The sequence below is a fragment of the Protopterus annectens genome, chromosome 10.part0 (assembly GCF_019279795.1).
Source record: "Protopterus annectens isolate FY-2018-M chromosome 10.part0, PAN1.0, whole genome shotgun sequence".
In the NCBI taxonomy this organism is placed as follows: domain Eukaryota; kingdom Metazoa; phylum Chordata; order Ceratodontiformes; family Protopteridae; genus Protopterus; species Protopterus annectens.
In genome coordinates this window covers 1763213542-1763240054 of record NC_056744.1, presented here as the reverse complement: position 1 = coordinate 1763240054, position 26513 = coordinate 1763213542, and the positions used below count along the sequence as shown (strand labels likewise).

The 26513-nt window shown below is 38.6% G+C and overlaps 1 protein-coding gene across 5 annotated transcripts in view; it reads left to right on the top strand.

The window, feature by feature from the left end:
* LOC122813998 (XIAP-associated factor 1-like) overlaps window positions 1–26513 on the top strand; it is a 277349-nt gene that overhangs the window by 187191 nt on the left and 63645 nt on the right. For all 5 annotated transcript variants that reach the window (XM_044086581.1, XM_044086579.1, XM_044086578.1 and 2 more), the window contains 2 exons: window positions 13505–13640; window positions 14902–14955. In XM_044086581.1, the coding sequence (XP_043942516.1) occupies window positions 13505–13640; window positions 14902–14955 (190 nt within the window). The remainder of the gene's footprint in view (window positions 1–13504; window positions 13641–14901; window positions 14956–26513) is intronic.

Below are 26513 nucleotides of genomic sequence, written 5' to 3'. Positions count from 1 at the left end.
GTAGAGGCTCCAAGAGACATACAAAATACAATAAAGAAAGTTGCAACAGCCCAAGTTAAAACAGCTGTTGATAATGAGATACTAATACCGTACTCATCGTGAGCAAGACACAAACAGTAAAGTGTAATGTACAAGAGGTGTTACTATTTACATATATACATATATTTAAATTGCAATAACATGGTAATTTGGTTCTTAAAGGTTAAGTCTATAAGGATGAAGAGTATTCATTAGTTTAGAGGCAGAAAGTTAGTCAGGGTTAGTACAGGGGCATAACCAATGCGTATTGAAAAACAGTTTTAGATTCTGTTTAAAAAGTGTTAGTGAAGACAGAGACACAAGTTCAGAGGGTAGAAGATTCCAGAGCTTTCCAACAGTATTAGAGAACAGAGAGTCTCCTGTCAAGTTGTTGGATCTGCAAGTATTGATCAGCAGTTTGTTTGAAGAGCGTAGATTCTTAAGATTGGTGTAAGGGGTAATGAGGCTAGTAAGTATTGGTGTGTTGGTGGGTTGATACAGGGTCTTACAGGCTATAGCCAGCTGGTGAAATTGAAGCTGGTTTAGAAACTCTAGCCATCCTAATTGCTTTAGATTAAGACAGTGGTGAGCTCTAAAAGGAGAGCCAGTGGCAAATCTAGCAATATTATTATAGGAAATTGCCAGTTTGTTGAGGTTGTTTTTAGAAAGTGTAGTATATATATAGGTGAAGCATAGAGAACAGTGGAGATTAAGTGAGTTCTGGCTATAGCCGTCCTGGCTACTGGTGTAAGAAAGGGTTTAATTCTGTAGAGGGACCCCAAATTTTTGTTGACTGATTTTATTGTGCTATGTATATGAGTGTCGAAGTTAAGGTTGTTATCTATTGTTATTCCTAAGAGGTAAGTGGTTGGGTCAGGAGATATGAGAGTGCCATTATTAGATATGAGTGTGAAATTTATTGGGGTGGATTTTCGGGTTGGAGTGAATAGTAAATGTTTAGTTTTTGGGGGGTTTAGGAGGAGGCAGCGGTTCAAACGCCATTGTTCAACTGTATTGAATGCTTTTTAGGTAAGGGTCTGTAGTTCAGCTGGAGAAGTGGCTGAATAAATTAATGTAGAGTCGTCTGTGTACTGAATATAGGTGGCATGAGGAATTGCTGAGTGAAGGTCATTGATAAAGATTGAAAATAGGGGTGTATATTAGAACACCGAAGTTTCAAAACTTTGAGTGTTCTAATATCGAACCGTTTACATCGAACTCTGAAAACATCGAAGAAACAGAAAACCAAATTTTTTCCTAGGGAAAAAAAACTGGTTGTCCGTTTCTGTTGCTTCGGTGTTTTCAGCGCTGTGTTGGAAAGGTAAGTGTGCGATTAAGTGCGAGTTAGGTGAGTTAGGGTTAGGGTGCGGGTTAGGTATGTGCGAGTGTGTGGACATGAGGGTTAGGGCGGGTTAGGTGAGTTAGAGTTAGGGTGCAGGTGAGGTGAGTGTGCGATAGTGATGGACCTTAGGGTTAGGGTTTGGGTTAAGGTAAGTGGATAGTTAGTGGTGTGTGTATAGTTTAGTGTAGGGTTAGGTGTTAGATTTTTGGTGTATGTGTGTGCATTTGTGTTTGTTTGGTGCGCTTGTTTTGTGTGTATGTGTTTTGGAACAGCGACTTTTTTCCCTAGGAAACAAGTCGCTGTTCTGAATGTTCGATGTTTTGAATTTTCGTTTAGTAGGGTTCGATATTAGAACACTCAAAGTTTTGAAACTTCGGTGTTCTAATATAGACCCGAAAATAGGAGAGGGCCTAATATGGAACCCTGAGGGACCACCAAGGGAGATGGGAAGGTGATTAGATAGATTATTATTCCATAGCACAGCGCCTGTTGTCTGTTGTCTAAGTAAGATTTGAACCAAGTTATGGCTAGGGGTTCAAGTGATAGGGATTTCAGTATATTTAAAAGGAGCTGGTGATTAACCATATCGAAAGCTTTAGATAAATCAATAAAGACTGCAAAGGAAAGCTTAGTATTGTTGCGGGTTTTTTTTAATGCAGTCTGTGAAGGATAGCAGGGCAGCAGTAGTACTGTGGACAGTTGGCAAGTAAGTTATTTTGGAGTAGGTGGTTAAGTAGTTGCTTATGGATGCATTTCTCCATTATTTTTGCTAGAGGAGATAGTAGAACCATAGGACGATAGTTAGAAAAGTCATTGGAGTTCCCACCTTTATGTAATGGGATGATATGAGACATTTTCCAGATAGATGGGATAGTTCCTTCATTTATGGTTCTGTTAACTAGAATGGAGATGGGCTAGGCTATGGCTTTATCTCCTTTTTGCAGGTATTCTGCTGGAAGTTGGTCAGCTGAGGGGGGTGGTAGGTTTTAGTTTTTGGAGAAGGGAGCAGATAAAGGAAGTAGAAACTGGGTGTTACTGAAATGATGGAGGTCCGCTTGTAGTAGAAGTAGGCAGATTTGAGGTATCTGAAGATATTTGGTTAGCAAGAGTTTGGATGGCGTCTGTGAAGAAAGAATTAAAGGCATTAGCAGTTTGTGTGGGGTTCTCAGGATTAGAGTCTTGTGGGTTAGGTGTGATAGATTGCCCTGGGTGTAATAGTTTGTTAATGCTAGTCCAAAACTTTTGTGGTTTCTTTTGGTAGGTTTGCTGTAGTTGAAAGTAAAAGTTTTTTTTATCTAAGAGGATGGCTTTTTTTTGTATTATTTCTAAATGGTCTAAAGGTTTGGTGGTCTGTAGAATTTTTAGTAGTATACCATTTTGCCCAGGATTTGTTTCTAAGAAGGATTTTTTGCCTGGTAGCATTTGTGAGCCAAGGGGCAGGTTTAGCTTTATTTCTAACAGAGTGAGTTGGGACGTGGTGGTCAAGGATGGCTAAGAATGTGGATTTAAAGTATTCCACTGCTTCATTTAGTGGGAAGGATTTTAGTAGTCACCAATTACATTGCTTGAGTTCTGTCTGGAAAATATCAGGGTTAAATTGCTTTTTGATGCGTATTGTCCTAGAAGTGTTTGGGTAAGATAGGTTGGCTTTATGTCTGATAATAAAAGTTAGTGAGTGGTCACTTAGGTCATCTGGTAGGGTCCTTGCTTTATATGTTTGATTTAGGAGTATTAGTAAGAATCCAGTCTAATGTACTTTCTTTGTTATTAGATTTATTAATTCTGGTTGGGGAGAAAATAGTTTGAGAGAAGCTATATAGGTTAATATGGGTGGTAGGGTGAACATTACTACAGGACTGTCAGTCGATATTAAAGTCTCCTAAGACTATAGCTTCTTGTGGGAGATTAATAGAAAGCCAGTTAAGGATATTTTCAAGTGTATTAACGTTATTTCCTAGAGGTAGGTAGATACAGATAATATATATGGATTTACATATGAGTTGACCTGGAATTTAGAAATTAGTATTTCAGTATTGCTGTCTGAAGGTGGTCTAAGGTTTGCAGTGCTAACTTGTAGCTTTACTTTATATAGGATTGCTACCCCTCCTCCCTTTTTGGCCGTGCGGTCTAGTCTAAGGATATTGTAACCAGGTGGAGTGACTTCATTGTCTTTCACTGTAGGTTTTAGCCATGTTTCAGATAAACATAGGATGTTAAATAGGTGGACATCTAGGAGGGTGTGGAGGTGTGCAATTTTATTGTTGATGCTATGTATATTGAGATGTGCGACAGTGAGTTGGGAAGTTTGGTAGGGGCTTGGGTACTAGTGTTGTTAGGGTTGCACTTTTCAGTGGCAAGGGTGTTGTTTGGGCAGGGGTTAGGATGAATGTCCCCGTTTAGTAAATAGTGAAGGTATATTATTTTTATGGCATAGTGAAGCTTACAATAATAGTCAAGTAATCTTCTAATATTTAGATTGGTATACTTAATGTGTGACAATCTATGACATTTGGCTTGTATTCCCATCTTTTATGTATAACAGCTTTTTTGTTAAATGTCTAGTTCCAGATTTTGTGTCATATGCATACTCTGTTTGGTAGGTTGATATTTTGTACAGTTGTTTCTTGTCATATCCATTTGAGCCTATGTCACATCTTACAAAAAGTTTTGTTTTGTTGAAAGCCCTAAAAAAAACCTCAACACCCCCCTAAAACCTGTTAACTTAGTAACACACAAAACTATGTACATCTTCAAATATTGAAGTTTTACCCTCCTAATATGAACAGATGTTCCAAATTGACAGCCACACTCACAGATTTGAGTTAACCTAAAAGAAAAGTTACCCAAGCCTGTGCTTCTACTAAGTGCTGTCTGATGTTCATCGTGTTACCCTGCTGCAGTCATCACACTTGGGTTATCCTGCCGTCAGGCGGTCCCGCAGTCGGCCAGAATTCCAAAGTCTTGGTCTGGCGTTGGTTGCTGTCGCTTTTTCCCTGACGTCAGTGTGCCAGGGGTATATAAGAGGCATCCGATGCCATTTTCTCCAGTTTTTCTTGCAGCGCGGTGCCCGAAGCAGAAGCAGATCGCAAGTGCCGGTAGGCCGACACCTGAGATTTTCAAATCGAATTTCAGTCCGAAGTCTTCAAAAGCTAAGTACCCCGTTGGGGAACCTTTTCTTGCCTCAGTCCGATGTCAGAAAAAGTTAACAATTGTATTTCTTGTGGGAAGCAAATACCTCATAAGGACTTTCATTCTTACTGTATACCTTGCCTAGGCCCAGACCACAATGTCACTGGTTGTCGGTTTTGTGCTAGGTTCAATAAGCGAACTATAAAGCGACGTTTTGATTTCGCTTGACACTACTTCAGTAGGAAATTCAATTATACTATGCCGTCGGAGCAACCGACTACCAGTGTGCATAAAAACCGCAAAGATAAGGACAGGCAGCCTAGATCCAAGCCAGACTCCGAGGCCTTGGGTTCTCCGGTTTTCTGCGAGGCGCCTACGCAGCCCCTGACGACCGCAGATTTGGAACCCCAGACCGCTTTAGATGTTCTAGCAGAGAGTACTAGGCCGACGCAGCCATTTCCTTTAGGCCCTACTGACAGCATTACAGAGGGAGAAGCCAGTGCTATGGAAACGCCTTCGGCTTCAGAAGGTGTCTTCAGACCGACGACTCTCACTATAAAATCTTATGCTAAGCTTAAGACTCCTTTAAAGCCTAAAAAGACTGTTCAATCCCCAGTTCAAGGCCCCATGCCTAAGAAACAGATGCTTAAAATGGCTGAAGATTTAATTACTCTGATAAGGGGCTCCCAACCCCCCCCCCAGACAAAAGGCCAAGGCAAGAGGAGGAGTATGCCTCTTCTGATCAAGTTTCTATTTCCTCACACTCCTCTGAGGAGCAGGATTACACTTTCCCCCCTTATGAAGATTCTGATGCTGAAGACTCCATTCCCTCAGCATCTCCCCCTGAAGATTACTCCTTCGGGGAAACCCTTCATACCATGAGGGAACAATTCCACTGGGAAGGTCAGGACTACTCTAACTCAAAGAAAAGACTCCGAGAGTTTCTTTTACTTCCCCAGCACAGACCACTTGCTATCCCTCAAGTTTTAGACATTGTGGATGATGTCTACTTGGAATCTAGTCTAAATCCAGACTCTCTGCCCCCTGCTCCAGCTAAACCAGACAGATATTATAGAGTACCCAACTCTCACAAATTCCTTTATAAAAGCCCAGTTGCTGATCCAGAGACAATCTCTCAAGCTCCCAAAGGGGCTAAGGCTTCTATGGCTAAAAATATTGTGCCCTCTGAAAGGGACTCCAGAGCACTAGATAGGTGGGGGAAGAAGGTTTATACCTCAGCTACTCTTGCTATGAGAGCACTAAATTGTCAATTCCACATGTCAGCAATTCCTAATGTCTCAATTAAAGCAAAAGATGAGCACACACTCTCAGCAGTCTGAATTCAAGGAAATGCAGGATCTGCTGCATGCAGCTGAACAGGTGGGAAAACACACTTTTTACAATGTGGATTTGATTCTCTGGAAGCTTCATGCAGAGCAGCTGTTACTGGGTCTGTCATACGTAGACATGCTTGGTTGAAGGAACAAACCTTGCCTGATCATGTTAAAGCAAAATTACTAGATGCACCTTTACAGCAGGATGTCTTATTTGGAGTTAAGGCAGAAGAGGTTTTAAAGAAAATGGAGGATAAGGCAAAGTCTATGCAGACAGTCAAAGATTTCTTACAGGTACAACCCCCTCGCTTCAGCAGAAATTGGCCAACAAAAAATTGGTCCTTTCCAGCTTCTGACAGACCACAGAGGGGCAAATACAGACACCCAAGGGGCAGAGGTCAAGCACAAATCCCTTACAAACCTCGTCAATGGGGCACTGCAACACAAAGGGCAGGAGAAGACATGCCCCAAACTAATAGGAGACAGACACAATGACTTAACACTCAATCTGCCAAGAAAAGCTCTCTTGGCAGCTCCCTTGGGAGGAAAATTAGCACTTTTTGCAGACATCTGGCGCATAAACACAAAGGACAAATGGGTCCTAAACATTATCTCACAAGGATACAGATTCCATTTCCACACTTTGCCAAGGAGAAAATGAATGCCAAACCTGCCACCAAATCAATGGGCAGAGGCACAAAAACAAATTGCAGCTCTTATGCACGAGAGCCATTCAACTGGTACCTACACATGAACAAGGACAAGGATTTTACTCAAGGCTCTTTCTAGTCCCCAGAAAGGACAATGCATGGAGACCTATTCTGGACCTTTCAATTCTAAATACCTACTTGCAAGTTCCAAAATTCAAGATGCTAACACTACAGCACCTTCTTCCCATGTTGGGAAAGAAGGCTTGGCTAGTAACGTTGGACCTCAAGGAGGCATACCTGCATGTCCCTATCAGACAAAATGCAGAAGATACCTCCACTTCATTGCAGGTTCAACCCATTACCAATTCTCTGCACTGCCCTTTGGCTTATCTACTGCGCCCAGGATCTTCACAAAATGCCTGGCACCAGTAATTGCATACTGCAGACAAAGAGGAATTCAAATATACCCATACCTGGACGACTGCCTCATCCAAGCAGAAAGCAAGGACATTCTCTTACAACATCTGGCGTTTATCAAACACCTTCTAAGTTGCCTAGGGTACACAGTAAATGAAAAGAAATCAAAACTAGTGCCCTCACAGACTATGACATTCCTGGGTGCCACCTTGAATACAACGGCCCAGATGGCTTATCTCATGCCAGAAAAGCAACTACAACTAACTCAAAACTTCAAAATAATAGCAACAAAGACCCAACTCCCTGCAAGAAAAATTCTGCAGGCCTTGGGATTCATGGCATCTTGTATACTACTAATACCATTTGCAAAACTGCATATGAGGAAACTACGATGGTACCTGAAAAGTGTATGGACTCAACACAGCCACAGCTTGGAAACAATGATACATCTCATTCCCTGCCTACAACAGGAGTTTCTATGGTGGTCACAGGCATGTCACCTCAACAAGGGTCAGCCGTTCACCATACCCCAGCCAGGCAAACTATGACAACAGATGCATCGGACTATGCCTGGGGGGCACACATGGCAGGACAGTGCGTTCAAGGCAAATGAACTACAGATCAAAGAGATCTGCACATCAATCAAAAATAAATGTTAGCTGTACAGAATGCACTGACAGCCTTCAAGGACCTCTTGCATCCAGGACAACTCATAATAAGGACAGACAATGCCACAGTAATGTGGTACATAAACAAGCAAGGGGGTACACACTCCTACCCTCTATGCAGGCAAGCAATGACCTTGTGGAACACAGCACTGACTTACCAAGTTCAATTACAAGCTCAATTCCTGCCAGGAAAAAAAAAACACATTGGCAGACGACCTAAGCAGGAACATCATGGATCCTCATGAGTGGAAACTGGATCCACAGGTATTTGCAATGATAACTCAAAAATGGGGACTCCCAGACATAGACCTCTTTGCCAGCCCCCAAAACTATCAGATATCGAAATTCTGCACAAGGGCATTCCACCCTCAAGCTTGGAAAGTGGACGCACTCTCATTCACTTGGAAAAGGTTGACAGTATATGCCTGCCCTCCACTGCCCCTTCTAACAAAGGTGCTGCTGAAAGTTAGATTAGAGAGGCCACAAATGATTCTCATTGCACCAGACTGGCCATGTCAGCATTGGTATCCAATCCTAAGGAACATGGCCCACGGTCCACCATGGACTTTACCACAGATTCCTCACCTGCTCACCCAGTGAGACAATCAGATTCTACACAGCCAGCTCAAGACTTTAAACCTGGCCACATGGCAAATTACCTGAACAACCGGCCAACACCTCTTCCCAAAGCTGTTATGGATGTCCTTCTGGAGGCCAGGAGGCCCAGCACCAGGAAAACCTATTCAGACAAATGGAAAAGATTCTGTGCCTGGAACCAGGCTAAAGGCCAAAATCCACTTGATCCAAACATTGCTCAGATTCTGCAATACCTAACTGAGATGTTGCACAAAGGACTTTCATTTTCATCTATTAAGATCCACGCCTCAGTAATTTCAGCTCATTACAACACAGATCCTCCTTTATTCTCACATCCACTCCTAAAACAGTACCTCAGAGGGGCTAAGAACATAAGACCGCCAAGGAGAGCACCAACACCTACTTGGGTTCTCAACTTTGTCCTGGAAAAGCTTACACTGCCGCCCTTTGAACCAGCTTTTTCAGCTGATTTAAAGTTTCTTTCATGGAAAACTGCCCTGCTACTAGCAATAACCTCAGCAAGAAGAGTCTCAGAGCTGCAGGCACTAATGGCAGTAGAACCTTTCCTTATTTTTCACCAAGGCAGAGTCTCTCTATGAACTAACCCTTCCTTTATGCCAAAGGTGATATCCAGTGTGGCCCTAAACCAAACCATTCATTTGCCCACTTTTTTCCCTAATCCACAGAACAAAGGAGAAAGACTCCTGCACTCTTTGGACATTCACAGGCAATTACGTTACTACTTGGATAAGACTAAGGCTTTCAGAAAAACTGACCAGCTCTTTGTAGCCTATGCAACAGGATCGCAAGGAAAGGCTATTTCAAAACAGACCATTTCTAAATGGATAGGGCATTGCATAAGTTTCTGCTATATGCATCATGGGAAATCGGTACCTGCTAACATTAGATCCCACTCCACCAGGGCTACAGCCACATCAGCAGCCTTTCTCAGGGGAGTGCCAACCAAGGATATTCTGGAAGCTGCAACTTGGAGTTCAGTGCACACCTTTACCAAGCACTACCACTTACCTTTATATTCTAAGACTAGAGCTGGTTTTGCCACTGCAGTTTTGCAGGGCCTACTAGCTTCTTCTAACCCTGTTTAACTCCACCTCCCTTCCTTAGCTTTGGGATTCAACCCAAGTGTGATGACTGCAGCAGGGTAACACGATGAACATAGTACAGTTTTGTACCTACCACAAATGTAGATGTTTGCGTGTACACCCTGCTGCAGTCCAGGTTACCTACCTATTGGGGGCACCTGACATCTGGGGCAAGAAAAGACTGAAGAAAATGGCGTTGGATGCCTCTTATATACCCCTGGCGCACTGACGTCAGGGAAGAAGCGACAGCAACCGACGCCAGACCAAGACTTTGGAATTCTGGCCGACTGCAGGACCGCCTGACGGCAGGATAACCCAAGTGTGATGACTGCAGCAGGGTGAACACTCGAACATCTACATTTATGGTAGGTACAAAACTGTACTTTTTTTTCTTATATTTATAGCTCTCCCAGCTGGGGAACACTTGAATGCTTTAAAAGAACATTATCTCCTGGCCATTTCTCTTTATCAGTTTCTCTCCCGGAGACATGAGGACCAGATACAGAAGTGCTGCTAGGCATGCATTTGCCTGACAGCAGAAAACCTTATAATATTCAGTATTATTTTTCATTTGCTTGCTTTCCCTTAAAACATGTTACTAGATTAAGGTAATGTCCTTAACCCAATCATCCCACTGTGCAAGAATGAAAAAGCCACTAATTTTTCTTTTGCCATGCTCTTTTAACCACATCCTACATTTCTTACAACTGAACAAGGAGAAAGAGAGAAGAAGGGAGAAAGAAAAAAAAAACAGGAGCACCTGTTTGTATTAGTATCCCCATTACACTTGAAAATAACTGAGATAGCTTTACTTTATAGCATGCAAAGAAAATCATACACTATAAAAACAGTACCATTAGGAAAAATTTTGGTTTACTTACAGATAACTTTCTCTCTCTTCTTCCTCTCTCCTAAGTATTTTTCTAAACATTAATGACACAAAGTAAGACATATGCTTTAGAGTTCCCTACAAATTTAACAAAGTCCAAAAAGTCCAATATTTCCAGATTTTCTTCTTCTGTTATGTTTCACAAATAATAATTATTGCTTTATAATCCCATGTTTGTCAATTTCCAAGTTACTAGTTTTATTCCTGTTCATCTCCATCTCACAAATCTTGGCTCTGCTTCATTTCCAATGTACTCTCGATTTTTTTATTTGACTCATGCTTTTTTCCTTCTCTCAAGCATTTTCTGTTGAAACAATGGAAAAAGTTTCACTGGCACAGTATCTCTGTGGTCTTTTTTTTACCAGAAGTACAAGAAGCAGACTCTCCTTCTGTTTCACAGATAACTTTTAATTAGACAAACTTTTGTATTTCCTCCTTAGCATGTACTTCATCAAAAAATGTTGTCCCTCCAGGGAAGAATATTTTGAAGACAGCTGGATACAGCAGTTTGAATCTCACACCTGATTCTCAACATTCTCTGAATAGTGGTATAAATTGACCCTTTTTTGCCTAGTGTACAATGAGTAATCATTCTCCATAAACACTTTACTGCCTCCCACCTTTAGTACTTTGTCCTTCTGCCACAATTTTGTCAGAATCAACTCCTTCTGCTAAACCATTAAAGGTCTAGATTGCTTTGTCATAGCCAGGTTTGGAGCATACACACAATGTGCCCTTTCAATTAACAACTCCTGTTGTGGAATACCAGTCCAGTAGCTTATTTCTGCTTTCATAAAATTAATACAGCCTGTTCCTTCCAGCTTCTTTGGTACAGCAGAAAATATCATGTTTTCTGTCCTGTAATTCTGTTATTTTTGAAACATCTGTTCTTGTGCAGTCTGATGTTCAGCCAGCCTTTTCTTCATTTCATCCTCTGATTTTTGCAGTTTAATCACCTCTTCTGAATATCTGTTTAAAGCTTCTTCCATTTTTTCCAGCCTTTTTTTGTTTGAGTTGATATACTCTATCTGTGTTTTGTTTATTTTAATCAGGGCATGTGCAATTATCTTATACTTTCTCTATGTTACTGGAAGTTATGTCTGGAGGTTGCACTGCTTTTTGCTAAACACCTGCAGTACATTCCCAGTCAGTGTTTTTTCCTCACCTTTAAAAGCTGATTTTCCTTCAGGTCTTCTGTATTTCTTTTTTCGTGGCATTCAGGCAGTGCACTTACCAGCCAGTTACTGACATTTACCCAGAAAAATAAGTCCACTGGCTTTCTCTGCCAAGTTTTTGTTTTCATACTGGAAGAGCTAGAATTAAGGGGTCTAGGTAAGCGAACGGTGATTAATTGACCCCATGTAAGCGAAAGCTTACAAAACCGAACTGTCAGAATAGAGATTTTTTTTCCAAGGGAAAAAAATCGCTGTTCTAACAAAAAACAAAACAAAAAAAAAAAGCACATTAAAACATGAGATTAAGTGAGGGGCTGTGCCCCCCACACACCCCTACTTAAATATACCAACTCCAAGACCGCACTGCAGTGCCGAAAACGGCAAAGTACCGAAGCGGCCAAGCAAATTATTTCCCAGAGAAAGAATTCGCTTACATGCCACTTCGAAATTTTGAAAATTTCGGTTTTGTCAGTTCGACCAAGACGCATTCGAAAACATGCATCTTCGTTCTGCTAATAGGAACCCGAAATAATCTGTCACTTAATGTGCAGCCATCTTAGAAGTCCAAGTGTAAAAAGGGCTTGGAACCCAAACTTGTCTTTTTACTCAGCTCACCTAAAGCTGAATGATGCTTTGGATACAAAGAAGTTGCCCTGAAACTTTGGAAGCTGGCCAGCTGTTATATCCTATGCAGGATATAACCCATATAGTTTAAGGTACTGCAACAGTGATCATTCGGACATGTACTATTATGTTAAGTTTACTTACACAACTGTTCTTTCCCAGATGCACTAGCCAAATTTATCTCAGCAGTTGAAATACCATCTTGGATGTCCTCTGAAAAAAGGCTACTTTCCAAATGGGGCTAACCTGGTAAAAAAGATAAATAAAATAAACCAAATAAAAGAAGCCCACTAAAATTTCAGCCCTGAACAGGATACCGTCATGCAAACCAAAGGGACTTCTAAAAGGAGAGAAGTTGACTAGAGAATAGAAAGGTGGCCTGGTGGCAGGAAACAAGAGTAGTAATTAAAGGGATCCTTCCAAAGGAAAGAGGAGTGATTGTTTGGTTTCAACATCAAGTTGATCCTGGGACCAAAGTTTGCCATTTTTGTATGAGACATAATGCAGGGCATTGAGAACAGGTTCAGCCTATTTTAGGATGTCACTGAGATGGAAGGCACAGTACAGGAAGGGGGAACAAGTCTTTAAAGAAACTGAAGAGAGTGACAGTGTGTGTGGGGAGAAGTGACATCTAATGTTTAATACAGGGAAGAGCAAAGTACTTTGCATGGGCTCTAATAATTATAAAGTTGAATATCAACTAGGATGAGTAACACTAAGAAACCCAGATCAGAGAAAACACCTTGATGTGGTAGCAACAGGAGAAAGGAAGCACCAGGTATGAAGTGAGAAATATTTGGCTAAGGCCATTAGGATTCTAAGCTGAGTCCTTAGAGGAACAAACTACAAGACTAGAGCAGAGCTATAGTACTGTGTTCATTTCTCACGTTCGGTGAGAGAGCAAGAGAAAGCCACTTAGATAACAAAGACAATGGAGGATAGAGAGCATGAAGAAGGGTTATGGGAAGTACATTTAATACACTACAGGATAGGTGGGAAAAGGGACATAGTGCAGGTATACACTTAGGGGATACCTTGTTGGCACACAGTTCAAGAGGAAAGATAAATGACGGAGAAGAGGAAGCTACCAGATTAGTGGCACAGGCATTTTTGCACACAAAAAGTATTGGAAACCTGGAAGAGGCTACCTGAGTGGTAGTCAACTGAAAGACCACTCAGTCATTCAAAAAGGCCTAGAGTGGGTGTAGCTGGCTAAGACAAGGAGCACAGGAGACGCTCCTGAAAGATGCAACCTACTATATAAGGCAAACTGGGTAGTAAACTGATTTTGTTGCCTTCACAGCTGTGTATGCAGTGTAGTTTGAATATATCCTTCACTGGTTTCAGTTGCTTTAACTTGTTTCTTTCCTTCCGTCCTTTCTCTCTCTCTCTCGCTCCATTATTGTTTTGTGCCCAGTGAAGGAGGACATTCAGTTGCAGAGTAACCATAAGCTGCTCTAATTTTGCATTGTATGTATTTTTTGTTGTCCTAACAAAAAACTAAAGAAATATTTAAAAAAATTGAAAAAAATGAAAAAAGCTTTGTCTTCTTTTTCAGTGAGCGGGAGATTGCTGGTTCAAACTTCATTATCCATGAAGCCCACTGTGTAAGGACAATAGTTCTGTGTGAAGTATGCAAGGAACCCGTTTCCAAGGATATGCTTCAGGACCACAAGGAAACACAGCACCAAGAGGTAATAGGGTCTGTCTTCCTACAGAAAATGGGCAGAGGCTGCTTCCTTCCTTTTTAAAAGAATGTGCTTTCATGATTAGAGCAAACAAGGGCCCAACCAACATCTGCTGAACGCCTCTTTGCTGTTATTTTAGGTGAGAGCTGAGAGACATACGCTAGACTTGTTAAGAAAGAAGTCCAGCCTGCCTGGGAAACTGAAAAAAGCAATGATAATCCAGCCACTAATTCTTTGTGTCCTTAGGAGGGTGATAGTGACCAATCTGGCCAACAAGGGTAGTTCATTAAGGTTCAAGGCTAAACTGCTGATGTGAGGTCAGGCTGCAGTCTGAAGCTGAACGCATGTTGTACCCTCCTTGTCTAATGAGGAAAGAGCTTGTGGGGAGAACAGGGAAAATATAACACCACATGATGAGACACTGTTCTTTCTTCTTGACTGACACCCATGTGATATGCATAGGACACCTTCCCCTCCATTCCATCTTGCTGGCACTTATAGAAGGAGTGTCTCCAAGGACCTGACCTCATGGTGCAGATAACCCTTTTGCAGTTCCTTCAGTATCGCAAGATCCCTCAAGCATCTCAGAGTTTAGACACCCTTTTCTGAATGCAGGACTAACTACACAAGCGTACACACACACACACACACACACACACACACACACACACACACACACACACACACACACACACAGACATGCACACACAGACACACACACCCATATACAGAGACAGACATGCACACAGACACACACACAACCCTACATACACACAGACACTTGCACATAGATACTCACATATACACAGACAGAAAGACATACACCTGCACAAACACACCACATATGCAGCCTTACATCATAACGCAGATGGTCTAGGCTATGGGTTTATAATCTTCATGCTGCAGTCATCCTTTTAATCTGTCTTTCTCCACATGCATGTCTGACTTTGACCAAGTTGCTCCCAGTTCATTTCTGAAAAGTGGGACTTGTGCCTAGTGGGTTTAACCATGACTAGCTGGTTTATTAAGTTAACTAACTAATAATCTATTTTACTGTAGATGCTGTACTTCTTAAATGCTCGTGTCAGGGTTTGCAGGTCTCTGGTATTTTTGTTTCCTGCCAAACCTCAGAAGTCACAAATCATAACCCATCCTGTTGTTTGCCCTACAGTTTGCCTCTCTCGTACTTTATTGAACCAAATCTTTTAGTGTTAGAATGTTGGAATTTCATTACCATAATATTTTTAAATATCTTAAACCCTAACAGGTCATGTGCAAGTGTGGTATGAAGATGGAGAAGAAAGTTTTTGAGAAACACCAGGTGAGTGTAAACTGCTTTTTTCTATATGTATATGTGTGGATATGTGTGTGTGTGTGTGTGTGTGTGTGTGTGTGTGTGTGTGTGTGTGTGTGTGTGTGTGTGTGTGTGTGTGTGTGTCTGTGTGCCTGTATCTACTCAGGAAAGCTACCGCTGGTAGAACACTAAAAAACTCCAGGGTAAATATTAAGGGACAAGTTGATGCTGAATGGCATGTATGGATTACTAAAGCACAAGGCTGTTTTATGCTAATGAGGTTACTGATCCTGTGAAAGCTGCCACACCAGGAGACAGAAATATACGGGCAGCAGTAGGAATGCAGAGAAATGGTTTGTTTTCTAAGAAATTTTAGCAGAATGAACAACAGATACAAATGGAATACAGTTTTCTTCTTTTGCAGCGACAACTGTTGTGTTATACATGAGGAGATCATTCAGCCTTTGGAGCACATTACTTTGTGTACGCTCTGATGGCATTTTGCTTGTTCTGATGTTATTCTTAGGGTATTCACAGTTGCAGTGACTCACTGAAAACATTTTTATTTATCTGAATTACCAATTGTACAAAAACACTGACACTGAGCATGACCAAGATTTAAAATCAGCTGATTCCGAAATACTTCAGTAATATGAAAGGAAGCTGAAATTGATGCAGAAACTGCTGAGGCTTTAAATCTAAGAGAACAGAGATGGAACAAGGTTTACTTCATTGTTTAACCTTTGATGTTCATCGTGTTACTGTTTTATGGCTTTTGTTTTTGCAAGATCTGTTTCATCTTTGATCTGTGAAGCAGCCCTTTCTCAATTATCTATCACAGGTCCTATTTGCTGAAAGATACCTCAGAGACAGAGCAGTGTAATTTTAGAGAACTGTCCTTAATTCATCAGTTACTGATATGGGATTTACAGAAGGGGGTGTTACTGCTGGCTAAGTGAACTAGTACAGCTGCAAAAGTGAGCTGGTTTAATACTAGGAAGGTGAGGTGACTGTTTATGTTCAGAGGTTACCCATAAATGTAAACATAGTTCCAGCTTACAAATAAATTTCACCGCTATAAAGGACATTGTAGCATAGACATACATTAAAGCATAAATATAGTCAAGAAGAAGAAGTGAAGATGTATTGGAAATAATGTGCATTCAAAAAGGGTCTTTTATGAACTCCAATGCTCTTATGAAGCAGTCACGTAGTACACTAATCCATGAACTGGTAACTCCTCTAAAAGGTACAGCTACTGGTAATTCCACAACAGTGTCACTGCTATGCAGTTACGCATGACTACATACATTATATCCGCCTTATTTTAAAAGAAAGATGCAGTTGATATAAATAGCTACAGTTACGTAAAATTACATAAAATTATTTGACGTAACCATAACTTTACTAAGTGTGTCGTGTATGTAAAGTAGTATGGTAAAATTAACTTTTTTTAAGTAATTATCCCAGAGTGCAGGAACAGTCTACACATTATGTGTAGTCACTGTACCACACTGGCTTTATCAGCCTTCTACTTCTTGACTATTGATTCACAGATCAGGAACTGCAGTACAGTCTGGCTTACCAGCTGGCTGAATATTAATCCTTATATCAGGATAAGCTGGAATCATTTTATTCCTTTCTATGCCTTGATGTTGAGTTTGACAACTATTTGAAGACACATTTTCACATAGAGAAGGAGGCAGTGTTTTCTCTAGCTCATATTCTTGAGGTAACACACTAGAATTCTGATAACCAAACCACTTCTGTACGTCATCCAGACCACAGCCACAGCTGTTAATTAAATATTTTCTGTTTCTTCTATATATCTGCATATCTGGACCTTAAATAAAATATCTTCTTGGGTGTCCTGCTTGACCAATTACAATTGTAGGTACACTGCTTTTTTTGAAAGTTCAAAAACTGCATTCAGCATCCCTCTTTCTTCTTTGTTACAGTTCATTGTCCTATTAAAATGTGTCCTTTTCTTTTAGTAGCTGTGTTGCATTCCTTTGATGACTGGGTACTAATAGTGTAGTGACTATGTGGCAGGCAGTTTAGTTTCAAAATAACTTCCCATTAACAACTGTTAATACTTCTGTATTCTAAAAATAAATTATTGCAACCTGGATTATGAGAACTGTCACTTTTTAAACATAAATATAATCATTTCAACCAAAGCATTAGCAGAGGTGGGGCAAAGGAAACAGCTGCCCTGACACAAGCTGTTAGGGGGCATGAATAGCAGTCCAGAAGAAATGCTGATCGGTCCCTACATATCAGTAGTGCATTTGCACAAGTGACAATAATCTTAAATGATTTAAGAGGTCAAAAGAGACTGCAGTGTGTGTGTGTGTGTGTGTGTGTGTGTGTGTGTGTGTGTGTGTGTGTGTGTGTGTGTGTGTGTGTGTGTGTGAATAATTGTAGCAAGGGCCTAGTATATTTCTTTGCTATAGTCTGTATTGAAGATATAAAAGAACTGTTATGTAGAAATGTGGTAGCTCTTTAACTAGTGCCAAAAGTCTCCTTAAGGGGAGCATCAGCTGGGGGATTGCCCCAGGACAGTAGTTGTCCTATCTACAGCTACAGTTCCGACCATTCATTCTATTTCTCCATTGCATAACAGATATCTATGACATAAAACTATATGGTGAAACTCCATTTGCTTCAAAAAAGCACAGAATTCCTGGCTCTTGAACTCTGCATTTTTGTCTGCATTTCGCAGAATGTCCAGATTTCCGCATCATATTTTTGGTCTGTTCCTCATGAAATGTGTGATTTTCTCACAAATAACTAAGGATTGATGTCAATAAATGACAAATATTTGAATTTAAAACTTCATATCCTTCAGGAAATACATGATAACACAAATCCTGTTAATTTAGCAACTTTCTATGTTTATAAGAGCAATATTTAAAATGTGTACTTATTTTGGGGCCTTTTCCCCATTATTTTAGGCTTTATCCAGATTTTTTGCATTAAGAGGTATGATTGTCTGGCATTATTTTATTAGTGTACTGTGTTTAACAAAAACAGATTTCAGCACATCTCACACAGTTTTAATAATTCTTGGTACTTTGAATAACAGTCGACAAAGAGAAGTTAATAGTCATCTTTATACTGAAATAAATCTGTTCTTCCTTTCATTTAAGAAGCAGCCAGTATTTCATGCAACAATATTTTTTTTATTCTGATTTTAGAAAATATTACACATTTCACACGATTGCCCCATCTGTTAAATCTGCTGAAACATCTTTGATCATTAAGGAACATGGTGTGAAATTCCTTAATCACTTAATTGCATGTAAGGTGTTTGGGAACGCTGCATATTAAATTTTGGGCTTTTTCAAAATTCCACTCACAGGAAGTTATAACTCAATTTTTTAATCCAGAGTTGTATTTTCAGACAAGTTTCCATGCAGTTCCAAAGATAAGATATTGATGGTTGTAGGGAAGATGATTTGAGCCAAATAATTAAAAAATGCATTTGATTAATTAGTGATTCAGCAGTAATGGGAGATAACATTTAACAAACGAATTACTGTTTGTAAGAGCAAATTTTGTGACTAAAATATTCATTTATATGCAAAAGATATAACATAGTTTTTTAACGGTAACAATGTGCAAATGAAACTGAATCACTCATTTTTGCTCTGAATTGGAAGAAAAAGACTGGCATACCATTGCATGTGAATATGATATGATATGGTATAATATGGTTTACAATCAAAATGCAGAAAGTCAGTTGAATGACAGGCACCTCCTCGAACATGGTAGGAGCGACAGTTAAAATGTCAACGTACAGCTGTACGTCAGTTCATAAGATCGTTAAGGCAGGGACACGAAGCAAGGTTGGCAATGGCAGCTTTTGATATTATTATCAACAAAACATTGTTGATGTCGCATTGACCATTGGACCTATTTAATATACATGAGTCGAGGATATGCGTCGGTAACATTACCGTTCACGCTTGTGAATGTTGCGTTTATGATAGTAATCCATTTGATATGGTATGGTATGAGAGGCTCCTTTTGGAAGCTGTAACAGACTGCAGAGAACAGCTGCAGTAGCTGCAGCATGAAAATGAAAGCTGTATACTTACCTTAATGATCTGCCCACTTCAGCCAGAAAGACTGGTCTCCTCGGGTAGCACTGACATGCCATCTTCAGCGTTTTCCCAAAGCTTGAGTTGCTCCCCTCACTCTCACAAAGCACGCCACCTCCTTCTCTGATCCAAATTGGTGTAACTGGCTATGCTTAAAATGGCCAACAAGGACAGTTATCCTAGTAGTAATCTATGAACCTATGATTGCCTATAGACACTTGAGAAAAAAAAATACTCTTTATCTGTATAAAAAAATGGTTACAAACCTTCTCCTGCTAAAGGCCTTGGGTACTGTTGGCTAGGTTGGAATGGACAGGACAAAACCATCAGAAAGGAGAAGGAAGAAACGTATGTTGAAGTGGATGGACATGGACCGGGAAGCTATAGTTCTATTACTATGACAAGTACTGACCTTCTTATCTTAATGATACAGTTCATCTACTTCAAACAGAGTCCCAAGCTCTACATCTAATTAATGCGGCACTGTAACAGAATATAATTAGAGGAGACTGGTCCTGATGTAAGACCTAGAGCTTGAGATCACATGTTAACATTAATAACGTGGCACTGTAACAGAATATAATTAGAGGACACTGGTCCTGATGTAAGACCTAGAGCTTGAGATCACATGCTAACAACATTAATGATGTGGTACTGCAACAGAATACAATTAGAGGAGACTGGTCCTGATGTAAGACCTAGAGCTTGAGATCACATTTTAACAACATTAATAACGTGGCACTGTAACAGAATACAATTAGAGGACACTGGTCCTGATGTAAGACCTAGAGCTTGAGATCACATGCTAACAACATTAATGATGTGGTACTGTAACAGAATACAATTAGAGGAGACTGGTCCTGATGTAAGACCTAGAGCTTGAGATCACATGTTAACAACATTAATAATGTGGCACTGTAACAGAATACAATTAGAGGAGACTGGTCCTGATGTAAGACCTAGAGCTTGAGATCACATGTTAACAACATTAATGTGGCACAGTAACAGAATACAATTAGAGGAGACTGGTCCTGATGTAAGACCTAGAGCTTGAGATCACATGTTAACAACATTAATAACGTGGCACTGTAACAGAATACAATTAGAGGAGACTGTTCCTGATGTAAGACCTAGAGCGTGAGATCACATGTTAACAACATTAATAACGTGGCACAGTAACAGAATACAATTAGAGGAGACTGGTCCTGATGTAAGACCTAGAGCTTGAGATCACATGTTAACAACATTAATAATGTGGCACTGTAACAGAATACAATTAGAGGAGACTGTTCCTGATGTAAGACCTAGAGCGTGAGATCACATGTTAACAACATTAATGTGGCACAGTAACAGAATACAATTAGAGGAGACTGGTCCTGATGTAAGACCTACAGCTTGAAATCACATGTTAACATTAGTAACGTGGCACTGTAACAGAATTTAGAGGAGTCTGGTCCTGATGTAAGACCTACAGCTTGAGATCACATGTTAACAACATTAATAACGTGGCACTGTAACAGAATACAATTAGAGGAGACTGGTCCTGATGTAAGACTTAGAGCTTGAGATCACATGTTAACAGCATTAATAATGTGGCACTGTAACAGAATACAATTAGAGTAGACTGGTCCGGATGCAAGACCTAGAACTTGAGATCACATCTAGCTTGCAGAGCCCTGAATAGCTACGCAGTGAAACCCATGTTTCCAGAACACAGATGTCATCCACTGAAAAAGTTTCTAAACTTTTTTAAAGAAGGCTAGACATTTGGCCATGGATCTGGTTGAATGAGCTCCATGTTTACATGGAATATTCTTATTACTAAGAACAGTACGTGATACGATCTAAAAGCCATCTGGACAAGGTCACTTTAGAAATGTATTTTGTGGCAAATGATCTGAAAAGTTGATCATCCTTTCTGTAATTCTCAGCCCCATATAAACATAATCTTAGTTATCTGTGAATATTTAGGCAGTACAACTTATGTTACCCTTTATCTGAAAACTCTGAAGACTGGCAGACTAATTAGTTCAGAGCTACTGGACTGTTGCCTCCAACAGAATGACTTGGTCAAGTGGGTAAAGGCAGTAAAGCCATCAAGCAGAAAAGACCAAAAAAAAAAAAAGGTTCAGGAAAGCTATAGGCTGCTTAGAGGTGATATTTTATTGTTTTTTTCGATGCTGTACAAATGGAGCTTTAGCGAATATTCCAGGAATTACTTTTACTAGCCCATATGCTACACAGAACAATGACTTGGTAGCAGAATAAATGACATTCATTTGAATGCGGGATGTTTTGTATGAAGGACTGTTCACTGGAGTCACTACTGACTGGTAGACTTATAACAACAGATTTGTACAGTTTCAAGTCCTTGTTTTGGAACTAAGCAGGATTTGGGTGTCAACAGCTTGCCTGGCAAGCCAATACGAGAACCTTTCCACTTACACAAGAAACACCTTGCATACAAATGTAACCACGTATGCTTCAAGATGAAAATGAATTATGCTGAAAATAATTATCAATTTGAAATGAGTGGAAATCCTTCAGCCATGAATACTCGGAGTTCTGTGGTTTCAGTTGACCGCTGACCATGGTTGCTTTCTTACAAAGGAAGATGCAAAGCAGGCAAAGATATGAGCAGCAGCAGTGTCAGCTGTAGCAATTTTGGACATTTTCAGGCAATGAGAATTAACAGGTTAACACTGCCTTCGCTTTCAGTGATACTTTATGAATGAAAAGCAGTGATGGAAAAGAATCGGTCCGTTTGTGATTCCAAGGTCCAGGCTGAGGAATAAAGGTAAAGGGTGCAGCATTTTGGAATCTGAGTACTGGCTTCAGATGTTCCCGGGGTGTTTCTCAGAGAAAAAAATGTTACAGGAAGAAAGCTTCCATCTAGTTAATATTAATGAATCAATGCCCGTCTAGTTAATATTAATGAGTCAGTGCCCATCTAGTTAATATTAATGAGTCAATGCCAGTGACCTGCTATTGGGGTTGGCCACAATGTCCTGTTTTCCTGAGAGGTAAACTTCCTGCAGAGCAATCATGGAATCAGACGCCCATTTTTGTCTGTGCACTGCCTTGCTTCACAGAGGATAACATGCCCTTTCCTGATCACTGATGTAGCATATGGCAGCTGTCTTCTTTACTAACCATTTTGTTTTATCCAGAAGTACTTCTCTTGTTTCTTTTAAGTTCATATGAACAGGCTGTTTCTTTCGTGATGACATACCATGAGTCAGTAGAGCCAAAAGATGCCCCCTCCCTGTTTTGGAAGTACTGGTTGCTAGAACATGTTGCTGTTATTGTAAGAGCACTGTCCCTTATCAGTACTGGTTCCCAGGCCTTGGAACAGGAACTATTAAAAAACACTTGGATTTCATTTCCAGTAATAATAAAGGCAGGTTAATATTAGGAGGAGATTTTAACTGTATATTTGATATTTCTGAAACTACAAATAAAAGATCGCTGCGTACATCTGCTGTATCAAAAGCTTTAAACAAGTGGGTAGAATCATTTCATCTTGTAGATACTTTCAAGTTTAAAGAAGATAAATCTTTGTTGTTTTCCCACCAAGATCACAGATTTGGTACCGAAACTAGAATAGATAAAATATTTTCTCCCCATGACTTACACTCTAAAATCATTAATTTCTCCATCACTCCCTGCCCCTTTTCAGACCACAATTCATTGAAACTAAAACTTCAAAATGGGTACAAACCATTAATCTTTAACTCCAGAATTCCAGCATATGTAACTAAAATTAGAGTTCAAACCCTGGTTATTATCTGAATTACAGTTCTTCTTAGATATTAATTACACCACAGAGATAAATAAAATAATGATATGGGATTCATTAAAAGCTTACCTATACGGTAAAACCCTAACTTGGTATAAAAAAAAATCAGTGAATGGGATTCTGAATTATTAGATCTTCAATCCAAACTTTTGTCAGTAAAAGCTGAAAAAAATCAAAATCATTTGGAGATGAAAAAGAAAGTAAAAGTAGTAAACAATAAATACAACACATTTCTAACACACAAAACTAGTTTAGCTTTAGAAAAACAAAAAATTAATACCTTGGCCACTTCTTCCAAATATCTACATAATTTATCCACAAGAATCAGAGTGCAATTAGAAGCTAATAACATTTAAAAGTATATCTCATGAAAAGAAAGGGAAAATGTATCGGATATATGTGACATTCTTGATGCCTATAGAAATCACTATATGGAACATTTCCAAAAAGAAAATATACATATTGATCAATTAAATCTAGATGAAAAATGTTCTAATATAAAAAAAATACCAGAAAAATTAAAACTAGATCTGCAAGCACCCATATCCTACAAAGAAATTACAGATACAATAAAAGAGGGTAAAAATAATAAAGCTCCAGTTATAGATGGCATAATTATGGAAATATATAAACTTTTTTCTTCAAAGATACTATCCTTCTTCCATAAAACTCTATTAGAAATTCAGTCAGCTTTAATACCACCCTCTTGGAGATATTCCTTAATCACACCAATCCTAAAGGAAAATAAATCCCCAAACCTCTGTACTTCATATAGACCTATATCATTATTAAATAATGACTGTAAGATATTGTGACAATATTAACTAACAGAATGAAAATACCACTATCCAAAACAATAAATAATGATCAAACTGGATTTGTATATCATAGACACACACATGACAATATTAAAAGGATAATTTCTTTTATAGATTATGTTAACAAAGAAAATAAAGAAATACTCATAATTGGCTTAGATATAAAGAAAGCCTTTGATTCCCTAAATTGGGACTATTTATTCAAAATCCTAATGCTATTTGAATTTCCTGCATCCTTTGTTCATCTCCTAAAGAATATATATACAGATAATTTAGCGTATGTCAAGTTAGGTCCTTTTACCTCTGAATCTATACATATAACAAAAGGCACTAGGATGTCCCATGTCACCAATTCTGTTTCCTCTGGCTATTGAAATATTGACAGATTCAATTCGTAACAATATAAAAATCAAAGGAATAGATGTTTATGAACAATGTAATTCTAAAGTAATGCTATTTGCTGATGACATATTATAGGTTCATAGGTTGGTACTAGGCTATTGGCCCTAGGGGCCTATACACGCCTAGCCATAACAATTCCCTGGATATTTCTTCCCACAATATTTACTTCCTTGGACTCCTGTCTAGCAGGGCAACTGACATGATCCCTGTGATACTAACATTATCTAATACAACAGAGACAGTAGAAGAATTAGATATATTAATTGACAAATTTCACATGACGTCAGGACTCCATTTCAATGAATCAAAATCAAAATTTTTATTTTAAATAAAAAAAGAACTGCAGACTAAGGGGATCACATCATAGGGAAACAAGAATCTACCTTAAAATATCTAGGAATTGAGTTATGCAAGGATAATAATGAATTAGTCTCAAAAACTACAATAATATCATCAACACAATTAAAATCTCTGTGGAAAAATGGAACAACATAATATTAACATTTGAAAATAGACTACAGTTAATAAAAATGTTTTTACTGCCCAAGATGCTCTATATAACCTTGGCAATACAACTTTTACCAGAAAGGAATGTACTTAAATAAATAAATTCATGCCTAATAAAATTTTTATGGTTTCCCAAAAGAAACAGAATAGCTTTAATATGTCAAATCAAACCATGGAAACAGGGAGGATTAAACTTTCTTATTATAGAAACATATATAAAAGCATCAATATCTAAAACAATCTCAGATCGGATAAGTCCAAATTGCTGTGCAAATTGTAAATAATTACTAACTGTAATATCAATAAATAAATTTGAGTTACAAAAAAAATTCAGCTAACAGATAAAAACAATTTGCCATGGCACATATTGTATATTAGTATGCAATATAACATAACTAAACCCACTAAAATGAATTGTATGATTAATTATTACATTGACTCATTTAGGAAAATTATTAATACAAATATAGATTTAAAAATCTGGTTTGATCTTTTAACACCATTTATAGTCACAAAGAACTTTCCATATAAAATATATAGAGAAATTATTAATTCCTGGGAACAGAAAGGATTTGTTTGTCGGCTCCAATGTATCAAAGAACTAAACATTTTAGATATGCAAGTAATAAAAACAACATACAAAATTCCACAACAGGACTGGCTAACTTTACAGAGTATTCTGTCACATTCACAAAATTTAAGTAGAATAATTAATAATTCTTTATTTAAAGAAATACCTAAATTTATGAAATACATATATGAAATCATATATAATGACTTTGACATGGGAAACAGTATTTCAAAATTTTACAAAATATTGATAAACTATAAAACAACATAAAAAACCTCATATTGGAAATGTATAACAAAAGGACACTCAGTACAGTTAACTGAAGACATTAAAATAAATATCTTATTATGCATAAAATATACATGCTTTACACAGTTTTTAATTGGAAATGCTTGCACAGAGCATTCTTAACCCCAGAAAGAATCAGTAAAATGAGTTCTTCCATAAAATGAATATAATGTAGATGTGAGCAAGTACACAATGCAGATTGGAACCACATTTTCTTTGATTGTGTTAGAATTAAGACATTTTGGAATGGTATTAATAATTTTCTACAAGCTTTATTTAATTAATGATTTTATTTAACTAAAGCTCTTGTATCATTAAATGTGAACGAAGGTCCTCATTTGAATAGGTCAAACATGTATCTAGTATGGACTATACTTGCAATTTCAAGGAAGTGTATAACAAGAAGGTGGAATACAAACACAATACCAGCTTTGGAAGATTTCTACAGCCTACTGAAGACCACAGCATTATTGGAAATTAAAATTAAAGAACTAAGAATTTATCCAAAGCCATTTATCAACAACCCTTGGGGAAAAGTCTTATCGTTGATTGACACTATACAATAATTGATCAGACACTCTGATAATGGATTGGACATACTTATAAAGTAACTGTATACATTAAGATCTGTTATAGTGTCAGGCTAATGTAAATAGTGTACATAGTTATTTAAGATGTATGTATAAATACTATGGAATTCTTTCAAATGTATTTGAAAAATAAAAAAAAAAAGAATTTTGAGAAAAGAATACTGTGTCTTCATTCTGAAAGAATTTTAGGAACCACCAGGCCTATTGTTATGAGCCCTTCACTGTAAAGATGTGAACCCCAAAACTCAGAGATAGCACATCAACAGTGATGTAGCTAGACTACTCACACAGTAGATTTCTCCACCCCTTTGTATTCTTGGATTCTTTGCTGTATGGGTGGCTAACACTGTTGTTTTATTCTAATACTGGGTAGAAAAAGCAGAAATAACAGATGGGTCTGCTGTCAGAATTCTTTGCCTCACAGAGTGCTCTGACTTTTTTTAGGGGATTGAGTACTGGTATTTTGCCCACTACCTCCTTCAAAACACAGAACGACTTGAGCAA